At 38.6% G+C, this 12,132-nt stretch overlaps 1 protein-coding gene across 22 annotated transcripts in view; it reads left to right on the top strand.

Annotated features, from left to right (window-relative positions):
* The window catches only part of ACACA (acetyl-CoA carboxylase alpha), a 274,775-nt gene that overhangs the window by 181,154 nt on the left and 81,489 nt on the right, over window positions 1–12,132 (top strand). For all 22 annotated transcript variants that reach the window (XM_089900994.1, XM_089900995.1, XM_089901007.1 and 19 more), the window contains 3 exons: window positions 424–627; window positions 5,184–5,339; window positions 6,895–7,041. In XM_089900994.1, the coding sequence (XP_089757120.1) occupies window positions 424–627; window positions 5,184–5,339; window positions 6,895–7,041 (507 nt within the window). The remainder of the gene's footprint in view (window positions 1–423; window positions 628–5,183; window positions 5,340–6,894; window positions 7,042–12,132) is intronic.

Raw genomic sequence — 12,132 nt, 5'->3', positions numbered from 1 at the left:
CTGAAAGTGCAATGAAACATAGTTACTGTGCATATAAATGCTACTTAATAGCTGTTTAACTAGAGATTTTATTCTTATTTGGGGCTTTCTCTTAAATCCCATTTGTAATTTTAGATATTGCAGATCTTTGACATACAAAATGAATATAATTGGGAAACGGGAAGGGAGTTGCGCGGATTTGGGTGTCGTGAGCCAGAGAAAACCACTCAAACGCCAGACCAGCATGAAATTGTCCCTGGCTTGTTATAAGCAAGAGTAGGGTTGGGGAGAAACTCTGTGACTTTTTGTAAGGAATGCATGGAGGACACATCTCCGGAAGCCAGCATCTTTTCCCATTCCTCCCTCGCCAAAGATGGGCAGACCCAAAACAGGTCCTAGTTACAAGGGATTTAAGTTTTGTGCTTGGCATTGTGTTTGTGTCAGATTGAGGAGTCTGTGCGGAGCATGGTAATGCGCTATGGAAGTCGGCTGTGGAAGTTACGTGTCCTCCAGGCAGAGCTGAAAATCAACATTCGCCTGACACCAACTGGAAAAGCAATTCCCATCCGCCTCTTCCTGACAAACGAGTCTGGCTATTACTTGGACATCAGCCTGTACAAGGAAGTGACTGACTCCAGGACCGCACAGGTACAGTAGTCAAGCAGGCTCCTCAAAGCTTTGACTTGGTCCTAGAGAGAAGCCACTTGTCCTTGTTACAGAAAGACCCAAACTCACAAATCCCATTGTTTCACCTAGTGGGGTTATCCTCTCTTAGCTTAAATGGTTGCATGAATTTGAAACACTTCATTTGCCTCATAAGATGTGCCACTGTCCTAATCATGGATGTTATGAAACCCTTAACCTTTTGTCATGTATTGGTGAGCCCTAACAGGTGCCAGGTGAACCTGACTCCACAGGTAACTGTGCAGTTTAGGGCTCTTTTTTAGAGGGCTCTTCGGCTACTTGAGCAGTCTTGTCTTTTCTGATCTGACTTGTCCTTGTTCCCATTTTCAGCCTATTTAGACCACTCATTGGCAAGTAAAGGAAGGGGAATTGTTGAAATATGAAATATCTCAAAGAAGGAAAATTTCAACGTAATATAATAATAGCTTTAGCAATATCAAGCAGTGACTTTATCTTATTTACCCTTTATTCCATTTACATACATTATCTTTCCTTCAAAGAGTTCAGAGTATCATATATCTATAAAAGAGCAAAGTGGCAAACTTTAACCCATTTTTTCAGATAGAAAAATTGAGAATATGAAAATGGAAAGTGACTTTCTAAGTAGATTGGTTCTGTGATAACAAAGAATTCCCTTTTAATCTGTTTTACCACCTTGGTTTCTCAATATTTGGGCCATTTGCTATGATACAGGATTTAGCTCAGTTCACCGTTGCTCACATCTTTTTAAGAACTGGGATGTTAATTGTAGGTCTCTGGCCTGAACTTGGGAAGTGCCTCTCTTCTCATTAAAGGATGAACTTGCTCCTTTGTATGTGTACACAAAGGTCTCATTCTGTTCTATGCATTGGGTGACAGAAAGAGATTATGTGTCTCTTGTTTTTATATATGTCCTTTTAAATCTGGGAACAGCAGTAAGAAAAGATATTTTTTGCCGGTATTTTGAAGATGAAAATTCTAGGTTTGGACAGTTGTCAGAGCGACCTTTCATTTTGTGCTTTGATTCCCAGTTAGATGGTCAGAGAAACCTATCACGTGAGAAGTGAACAGTTAAAACAGAGAGAAAGTGTGCACAAGAGTGCAAGGGGTGAGCAAGAGAAAGAGTATTCAATAATTTTTTGCTGCATTTGATGTTTTCAGGACAACCTTAAAGACATTTTCAGTCAAAGCTTTCCATGGGCAGGGATGTTTTTAATTAACTTCTGCAGTGGCTTCAAGGCAGATCTATTCTTGTGAAAAATAAGATGGCCACTTGAGATTTTAATGTTTTTGATAAATACATTTGTTCTTCATAACTATGCCCCCCCCTTTCTTTTATTAGAAAGCTCTTAGATTTCCCTCATGCTGGGTAGTGGTGACACAGGGGCATGAAAGGAGCAGATGCCTTCAATCAGGGTTTAGTACTGTGCCTGGCACAAAATAAGCACTCACTAAGTATCTGAAAGAATGAATGAGCTGCCTTTAGCCTGAGGGAGCACCCCTCTTACCATGGGTCTGGCATGTTTAGTAAGCCCTGAAGGAAGGGGGGGGTCTCCCTGAGGCTCTTCAGTTGAGATTCAACAGCCATTGCCAAGCGTAAACTCAAGCCCACGACTAGAGGAGGGAGACCACAAAAGGAACAGCTTCTAACTCAGTTCTGGCACCCTGAAAGCCTACTTGATGCTTCTTGCCAATTTGTTTTTTCCCTTTCTTTGCTCTAGTGAGTCGTTATATGAATTTAAAACAATATAGAACCATGTGTATCATTCATTCATTTGTTCATTAATTTAACATTTATTGACCACGTATAATGTACCAAGCAGTGGATACAAAGATTAAAAAGTGATCTCTCTTCTCAAGAAATTTACCTCATGATGGAAGAAGGTGGATAATTAGTTTCTCTCTTGTATGATTATGATTTGTGCCATCATAAAGTAAGTACCAGGTTCTAACGGAGCAGATTATAAGGGATCAGAGATTGTTTTGCAAGAGAAGCCCTTTTGATGGCCTCTGGTGAAAAGTGTGTGATAAATAAAATGTGTACCTGTTTTCATGAACTTGTAAAACATATACTTTACCAGTTTTAATTACTATGGCCATTATAGTAGAAAATGGAATTAACATAGACAACATAGATAGATAAGTGACCATTCAGAGGGTTCCAATGCTGTCCATTGCTATCAACCTCTTGCTCCAGAATAATTTTTTATTCTTTCTGCCAACAAGGAGCAAGGTTGACTGGCTTGAGTTTCAGATTGTCTTATTTTCCTTGTATAGTCTTTGTGGAATTAGCTGTAGTGAACACTGATGTCAGGCAGTCATAGTAGAGAGATCTGAGTAATCCACTGCATAAATCAGTTGATTTCCAATGTGTAGTGTAAGAGGGAAATATACATTTCAAAATCAACTTTGTTGAGACAGAACTTACATGTAATAAAATGCACTCATTTTATGTGTGCAGTTTAATTCATTGTGAAATTGCACACACCTGTGTAACCACCATCACAGTCATGATAGAGAACCCTTGGCACCCTCAAAAGTTTTCTTATTCTCCTTTGCAGCCCCAGCCCTAGGCATCCACTGATCTGTTTTCTATTATTATAGTTTTGCCTGTCCTAGAGTTTCATATAAATGAAATTAGACAATAGGTACTATTTTGTGTCTGGCTTCTTCTGCTCAGCGTAGTGTTTTTGAGATTCATCCATGTTGCGTGGATTATGGGTATGTTCTTTTTCATTGCTGAGTAGTGTTCCATTTTGTGAATATACCAACATTTTTATATCCATTCACCTGTCAATGGACATTTGAGGCTTTATTTTTCCAGTTTGGGCTATTCTGAGTAAAGCTGCTATGAACATTCATTTACAAATATTTGTGTAGATATGTTTTCATTTCTCTTGAGTAAATATATGAGTATAATTATTGAGTCATAGTAAGTGTATGTTTAATTTTATAAGAAACTGCCAAACTGTTTGCCAAAGAGGTTGTACCATTTTAAATTCCCACCAGCAGTGAAAGTACCTACAGTTATATTGCTTAAGTGACCAGCCTGACTTTATTCCAGACCTTGCAAAACTGTACCTATCTTTCTGTCTAATAGAAAGATAAGACCTATAGGTATGTACTTGGAATGTAGTTCCAAGAACCTACTGCTTTTGCTCCTTTTTTTCTTATTTTGATTTGGGTTATCTCCTCTAAGTCCAGTTTTCACATACTAACACCCTGGCCTCACTTAACACTTTGAATCTCTTGAAACATTATTATTTCTACCTCTCACATTACTAAGACAATGCTAATTCTACCTCCCACCTGGTGACTTTCTTCATTGGTCATGAGCAAGAGGATTGGGAGCTCCATTCTGGTGGGCTTTAAGCAGCCCAAGACAAGTTTTGCCCAGAATAGGACCTGATTGACAAGTCAGTAGAAGACATTTGTTCCTCTGATCTAAAGGGCTAAGCATTCGCTTAACTGAACTGTACCCAGGATATAGGAGAGTACTTAATTCTCTTCTAATGCCTGTTTAGCAGATCTGCAAATCTATTCGTTAGTGGTAGACTTAAGGCCTGAATAAGTACGTGGGTATACACACATACCCTCACATCCCAATCTGCATTTGTATTCACTGCATTGGGAATCTATGTTTTGTGTATTCATGCATAAAGTGCCTAGTTTAGTGTCATACAACCTCTGGGCACTCAATAAATATTAATTGAATTGAAATAATGGCATCCCTTATAAATATTCATAAGCAAATAAAACTGTCTAAATATATGAAATATGAAGTACTCTTCTAGAAATATTTGAGTTAAAATAATTAAAAACTGGTGTAGTGATTTTATTATGTGACAATATAGGTATTGCAGGAGCTATTCACTAGTTGTAGACATAGTATACTGAGGGAAATATGTATGTATAGTTTATATATTTTTTTTAATAAATTTTTTTTTCTTTTTTACTATAGCCTGTGTCTTATGAGCTAACAAGAATTAGCTAGCTAGATGGATGGATGAAATCCGCTTGTGTCAGAAATTTTTGAAGCCTTTATATAGCTAATCGTACTTATGAAGCACCTTCTAATCAAATAGACTAAAGTGTAGGTGACCTGGTAGAGCCTCAACCTGGCCTTCTACCACTGGGGAAAGAACAGAATTCTCTTTAGTGCTTAGCTGTTCCTCAACTTAAATACTAGAACTGCTTAGCTGGTTAGTTGACATGCTTTGTTTTTGAATATATGGGATTCAAGTCACTTTAGAAGGCAAGCATTGTCAGTCTGTCTCTAAAATGTGAAACTTACACTGTGCTTTCTTGTTGATTTCAAAAGTATGATGTGTGGTTGGTTACATACCATCTTTTGGAGTTGGTTAATCTGTAGAGAGGTGAGAGCACCATGTACCCAATGTCAAGAGGCATATCTTAGCTACTCAACCCACCAAAAATGTGTTTCAAGAAATAACATTTGTGAAGAAGAGTCCCTCTAGGCAGCTGATCTGACTTTTTCCCCCTGTCTTTTAACTCCCCATGCCATCCTCTTTTTCCTGCAGATCATGTTTCAGGCATACGGAGACAAACAGGGACCATTACATGGAATGTTAATCAACACTCCATATGTGACCAAAGACCTGCTTCAATCAAAGAGGTTCCAGGCACAGTCCTTAGGGACGACATACATATACGATATCCCAGAGATGTTTCGGCAGGTAAAGGTGGCTAACGGTGGGGGAGATCTGACATGTGCCAAAGAGGCAAGATTTTTCCTGAATTTTCATCAGATGCAGCTTAGACTGGAATAGGGCGCTTCCAAAAGGCAGGAAATATCTTGACACTGTTCTCACTTCTATCTCTTTTGGGATTGTGACTGCCAACTGAGATGTTGGGTGGTTCTTTATGAATTAACAGGAAGAATGGTGAGAACAGAGGCCTCTGTTGAGTAGAAAAGAGTAAACTGAGACCACATGCCTGCGATGGTAGTTTACGATGACCGGTGTAAGGAGTTACATTTAGGTGTCTATTTCCAAAGCCTGTATTCAAATCAAAAAGAGATTTGAAACTCGAGTTCTCGTTTTCCTATTTTCCAAGGTAACCCAGGTCTCTAACTGATAACCTAGGTTAATATGATGAGAATCAGTATATAACATATACAAATGGATATAGAGTTCATGGTACACAGTTTAAATTATCAGTTCTTTTGTGGGAGATTTATTATAGCTGAATAAAAACTAGTGTATCGAAAGAATACTGAATTTGTCCTTAAAAAAATCTGTGAACATAGGATTTTTCCAAGTCTCCTAGTCAAAAATACCATTGTTACCACATTTGAATTTTAATAAAGTAATACATGCGGTCTTAGTAAATAGTCTTTCTGTACTTCCTGTATTATTCAGAAATACAAGAGATTTCCTTTATGTAACCATTTGTTTACAAGGTCTCTCCCTTGAAACATAGCTGTCTTCGTTCAGTATTACCGGCGTTGTTAGCCTAGAAGTTGAGTGTTGATTCTGTTCCCCAGTGCCAGTGCCATGAAGAGAAATCACATTCTATATAATTCTTCCTATAGAATAGACATAAACACAGTGATTTGGACTTGTAAGTATGAATGAGTCATACTGGTTTTAAATGTTGCTTTGAGGCAAGCCGAGAAACAACTAAACTAGTTCCCACTTCATGCAGCAATATTTTTGGTAATATGAAGTTGGGAGTGGAAATTGAAATGGTTTTAAAATGATAGGCGTGTCTCTCTGTTTTCTCAAATTTGAGCAGACTTGATTTGCACATTTACAGTCATACACCTCTAGTGAGCTAATTCCCGTGTATGGGCCTGTAGCTTTGAAAAGATATTAGAAAGAGGCTGCTTCCCCTGAACCTCTAGTAGAAACTCTATTCTTGTGTTCTTGGGTTTACTTTGTATTAGCTGAGTGTCATGTCACTTTCCTGGTTATTCTTCTGTAGCCAAGTTTCTCTAGGATTTCTCTTTTTTAAAGAGGGACTGATTCATTCTGATTCATGATCACTCAGTAGTTTGATGTTGTTGGGAAAGTGCCTGATTTTTGGCATGTAAAAAACATTATGTTAAAGACAATTACAAATCTATTTCAACTGAGAATGAGAGCTCTAGAATTTGGTCTAACGTTTAGACACTCAGCAGAACATTTGGAAAAGAAAGAGCAAAACTAGACTGATGATATTTTAATACTTATTTTGTTCATGTTGAAATGCTAATTGTTACTGATTAGTCAAACTTTTCTCCTCCTTTAGTCCCTGATCAAACTCTGGGAGTCTATGTCCACTCAAGCATTCCTTCCATCACCCCCTCTGCCTTCAGACATGCTGACGTACACTGAGCTTGTGTTGGATGATCAAGGTCAACTGGTCCACATGAACAGGCTTCCAGGAGGAAATGAGGCAAGTAGTTGCATCCCCCTCTCCCCTTTCTTATCTTTGTGCCCACTAGTACCAGCTTTCCATGGGGGTGGTCATTAAATAGTATTAAGGTCTGAATGGCATAGGCAGCATAGTCGTCCTATTGGTAGAAATAGTAGTCCTGTTGGTAGAATTCTTTTAGCCAGAGAACATTGACTGGATGGCAAGGAATTATCATTAGTTTTTTAAGTGTGATAATGGTATTACATTTTTTTAATGCTATTATAATTTTGCTTTTTAAAAAAGTATTGTTTTCTGTTAGAGATACATACTAAAATAGTTATAGATAAAATGATCTAATCTCTAGGATTTGCTTCAGAATAATGAGGGGGTGTGAATGTGGGAGTACAGGTGAAACAGGATTGAACATGAGTTGTTAACTGAAGCTAGGTGATAGATACATAGGACTAGATTATTTTCTCTATTTTTGTATATGTTTGAAATTTTGAGAGTTTTCTATAATAAAAGCATTTAGAATATTTCTTGATGTTTTTCCTTATTTGGATACTTACTTTGCATACTGGTATACAGTTTCTGATATGTTTTTTCGTGCTCAGGTTAATTTCATCTGGTACTGTTGTGAGCATGGTAAATATTTTCTTCCTAAAGGGGCCCAATCAGAACCAGGGGTTTAAACATAAAAGGAGGTAACAGAGAACCCGTGTCTGATAGTTATCTAGGAGTGTCTTTTCTAGCTTTGGATTCCTTTCTCCTATAGTACACTGTTAATGATGTAAAGTCGTATTCTGCCCTATACCCCACATCCTCCTCATTGCACTGAGATTCTTCCTGAGTCTAACTATGCTTCTAACGTACAGTTATAACAACAGTGATAACAACAGTAATAAGCCTAAAATGAGATATGTTTTTATTTTAACCTTAGATGTAATCCCTAGATAAATCTCGTTCCTTAGAAGGAGTAATCTCTATCTGAGTGTTCACCATAAACAGACTGGGTAGACCTTTGGGGATAAATGCAATTTTTTCCCATTTTATGCAGTATCTTTTTCAAAAAAATTTCCTATATGTACAAGGTGCGTGGTTGTTCAGCAGGTACACCAGTGGCTGCCAAAAGTAGATGGTTTGGTATTAAGATGGATGCAAGCATTGGACCCGATGGAGAGTATCAGACTTGTAGGAGTTCTTCTAATCTAATAGCAAAGGCGAGAGGCTGGGGAGAAAGGATGCGTAGAATTTTGACGAGAGTAGGTGTATGTATACTCATTAACACACAAAGTTGCAGCAGAGGTTTATGCCACTGTGTGTAGCATCTACTTAGTGAACCCCTCAGCAGCAAAGAAAAGCTTCATTGTGCTAGACTTAAATTCTGATTCATTGAACAGTGGAGTCTTCAGGAGTGGAAGGCACCCTTGTGAACAGGGGACTGAAAGAAAAACGCTTTTAACTAATGTAATTAAAACACAAAATGAGATTTTTGGCCACGTGAAAGCTAGCTGCAGTGCTGTGTGAAACCTCTTGCCATGATCTTTCTGTCCTGCTTTCTCTCTGCTCTCATTCTGTTTGAGCGAATGGAGACTGGGGGAATAGTGAAGTCCCAGAGGGACAGAGCTCTGTTCTTGCTGAAATTACAAGCACAGAGCTGCCTGGGCATGAACATGTAGTGTTTACTCTGCCAGTATGAATACAAATAGTCTTATTATACGGGACTCTGTACCCAAAGACCACACACACACACACACACACACACACACACACACACGAATAAAAAAAAAAATTAAAGGTTTTTTTTAACCCTTTTAAGACCCAACAAACCTTGGTGCAAAGGGATGTCTTAAACAGCAGCATAGGACTAGGGCTATGAGTAGTAGCGTCAATACAGGGACCACATGTTTTCCTTTGCCCAATGCTTTAATAATAATCTTGAAATCTAGAAATCTAATAGTATTTGAAATTTTTTTTGCTTTTCGTCAGTTCTTACTTTCTTCTTGTCCTCCTCTTTTCCCTCCTTAGTTGCCTGTTTTCTTTGTTCTCTTTTCCTTTCCTTCAAGTGGTTGACTAGGATTGAAGCTGAGTGTCAGCTTGCTGTTTCTGAGTCTTTGAGCTCAGGAGGAGTGAGACTGATTTCTTTTGTGAGCCCTTAGTGACTAATGCCCGGCATGGCTGGTGAAGTCAGTCAGTGGCCTTAGCTAGATTATAGGGTCCTGCACAACAGGAATGAGGTTGGGGTATTAGTATCCAACTCGGTTACCAAGAGCTTGAACGTACAATGAAGCATGTCCACTGAGCGACTGACCAATCTAAAGATGGAGTTTCAGCGGTCAGAACTCTGAGGGACAGCTGTGCCTAAGAGATGACGAGGTGTCAGGAGGATGTATTTCCTCGTGCTGAGCCCAGTTTTATCAAGGCAAGTTGACTTTCAGCAATTGCCGTTTAATTTTCTTTGGCCAAAGAGACAAGTTTGTCATGAGCTTGGCACTCTACATATTACCCCAAGAATGATCTGAGGGGAAGGAAAAGAGCTCATGTTGATGAGATTGGGAGCAAATCAGTCCTATCCCAAAGAGAATGGGCATCTAACGGAGCCTTGAGAAATAGTTTTATTAGAAAAAGGAATAAAAGATTGACCTGTTAATGTTCTGAGAGCCGAGGCTCAATGTAAATGCGTCAATGCTACGTAGCCATTAAATCATCATAATGTGGTGTTCTCCAAAGGTGACAGCTCCACCAGGTCATCGTGGTGGGTGATATTGCATTACCTTGAAGGATTGGAGTTTCTGGGTTTCAAAGCTAGCACATGGATATAAGGAATACAGGTAAAACAAGAGATTCCTGCAGAGTTTCCCCGTGAATTGAGATGCTTCTCCCCGTAATCAAAGGCAGAAAGCCTGCACTTATCATACCATCGGCTGTGTGGGTAACCAGTCTTTCTTCCCGATTTTTTTTCCAGGACAGTAAATAGGTAAAAAGGTGATGGGACCAGGACTTGGAGCAGTTCAGTTCCATTTAGTTTTAGGTAACTTGTTTGTCATTTGAGGAAGAATATTGGCTGTTTCAGCAGAGATGTGAGCTGCATTTTGAACATTGAGGCCGAGTTAAAAGCAGGCAAAAGAGCTTTTCTGATGTGACGTTAGCTACTCTCTCTATTTTCCTAGTTGTCCCTTCCCCACTGAGAGAGATGTAACTGAAGGAATGCCACCTTATGCGTGATGAAAGGTATAGGAGAACACATTTTTCTCATTGTCAGATTTGAATGGCATTGCATTTAGTATGGATTTAGAGTAGGAATAAAAAAGATGTAGACCAAATCTGTGAACTACGTTCCTTGCAAATAGCTCCAAAGATAAGTTGTCTAGGATTTTTTTTTTAATCGTTTCAAGTAAAGATGAAAATTGAGGAAAATGTGATTGCAGCGTAGACTAAACTAATTTCATGCTCCTGTGATGGGCACTGTATGTAAATATACAGCTAGATGAATGTATGCTGTTAAGCCTGGATATAGAAGAAGCGCAGCTAACCAACAGTTCTACTTTCACTGCTTCTCAATTTGGGGGGAATTGTTTTCATTTTCCTGCCAGTTCGCTAACCTGTTTTGATCATTTGGTGGAAGCTGTAATTGTAGGTGGGAACACTTTGAGTAACAGTTCACAATCCAATGTAGCTGCTTTTCGCACCAAATCCTGTTATTAAAAGGCTCAGGCTAAGATCAAGCCAACGTCTGTAACCGACTTGACGGAGAACAACTTAACTTTGCCTGGTAGGACAAAGAAAGCACTGGCCTCCTTGAGACTATGTTCTTATATATTCTGAAATGTTATTAGCATTCTTTTATTATATTTCCTTTAACTGCTCTGTGAACTAGATGATGAATCTCCAAATTGGGCAATGCTGAAAGATACAATAGACAGGCACCTTTTATAGCAAAATTAGTGTGGATAGAAATGAGGACCCTGTTTTCCTTACTGTTTCAGAACACGGGCTTTTTAACAATATGAATCTATCCATTCCCTTTCATTGCTCCTGTCGTAATGAAAATCTGCGATGAGAAGATGCTGTGTCTAGAAGCAGATATAATAATTAGGTTTAGGATGTGTACTCCAAAAAGGATTGGTAGTTAGAGACTGGAATTCTCGCATGGCATTACATTTTTTCCTTAAAATTTTTCTGAGAGTTAAGTATGTTCCAGATTGAATGCAATTTGATGATCCCCTCCACACACACTGCCAGGCTTAAAATTGTAGTGGCTCCAAGACTTCGTTTTTTCAGATGGGCACTAGGTGTCAGGGTTTTTCCTTCTCAGCAGCCTAGCCTTCAGATAAGCCTCTTGAATTGCCCTGTTTGGTGAGGCAAATCCAGCAGTATCCTTCCCTTTTTTTTCAGTTGGTATGGTAGGCTTTGCCTAGTGTTCCCACAACGTGCAATTGCTCTCTTAACCCTTTGGGTGGAGATCTGTTGAATCTTACATCATGATTGCACATTTTTACAGGAAACATTTTTTAGAAAGAGGATGATTGAGGAGGGAAATAAGTAGTATAAATTAAAGTTCGAAGCCTAACTGCCATTATGACTGGTATCTTGGTTTCAGTTCTGCTTTATGTTCTGGGGGATGAAATGGTGGGGATTAAGAATTCAGTTCTAGAACTGCTCAGCCTTGCCTGTATTTAACTGTCATCTAATTGTTGGCAAGGTACTGTTGTCCAGTTCCACGAAGGTGTAACTATCTCTTTAACTTTTTTATTATGAAATATTTCAAACTTATAGAAAAACATGGAGTGATATGACAAATATCCCTGCATCTATTGACTAGCTTAAATAAATCTTACCATTTTGACACTGCGTCTCACTTATTTTTGCTATCATCCTTTGAAATCTCTAATTTGAGTATAAAAACAAAAATAAAATTTAGGAGTTGGATAGGGAAAGGAGGTTGGTAAGCTTATGTAAGCCTGAAAGATTGGAAGAAATTAATTAGTAGATCTATTTTGACAGTTCTTAGGCTGGACCTCTTAACCCAAAGGACCTCTTATTTTAGAAAAACCACCATAACCCTCTGTCTTAATTCACTTGGTTGACATTTTCCATACTCTCAAAGGAATTGCTTGGGCTATCCTGGAC

This window comes from Delphinapterus leucas, chromosome 19 (genome assembly GCF_059928025.1).
Source record: "Delphinapterus leucas isolate spDelLeu-1000000601 "Yukka" chromosome 19, BTC_Dleu_Yukka2, whole genome shotgun sequence".
Classification (NCBI taxonomy): domain Eukaryota; kingdom Metazoa; phylum Chordata; class Mammalia; order Artiodactyla; family Monodontidae; genus Delphinapterus; species Delphinapterus leucas.
The sequence above is the reverse complement of the archived record's forward strand: the minus strand, read 5'-3'. Positions and strand labels throughout refer to the sequence as shown.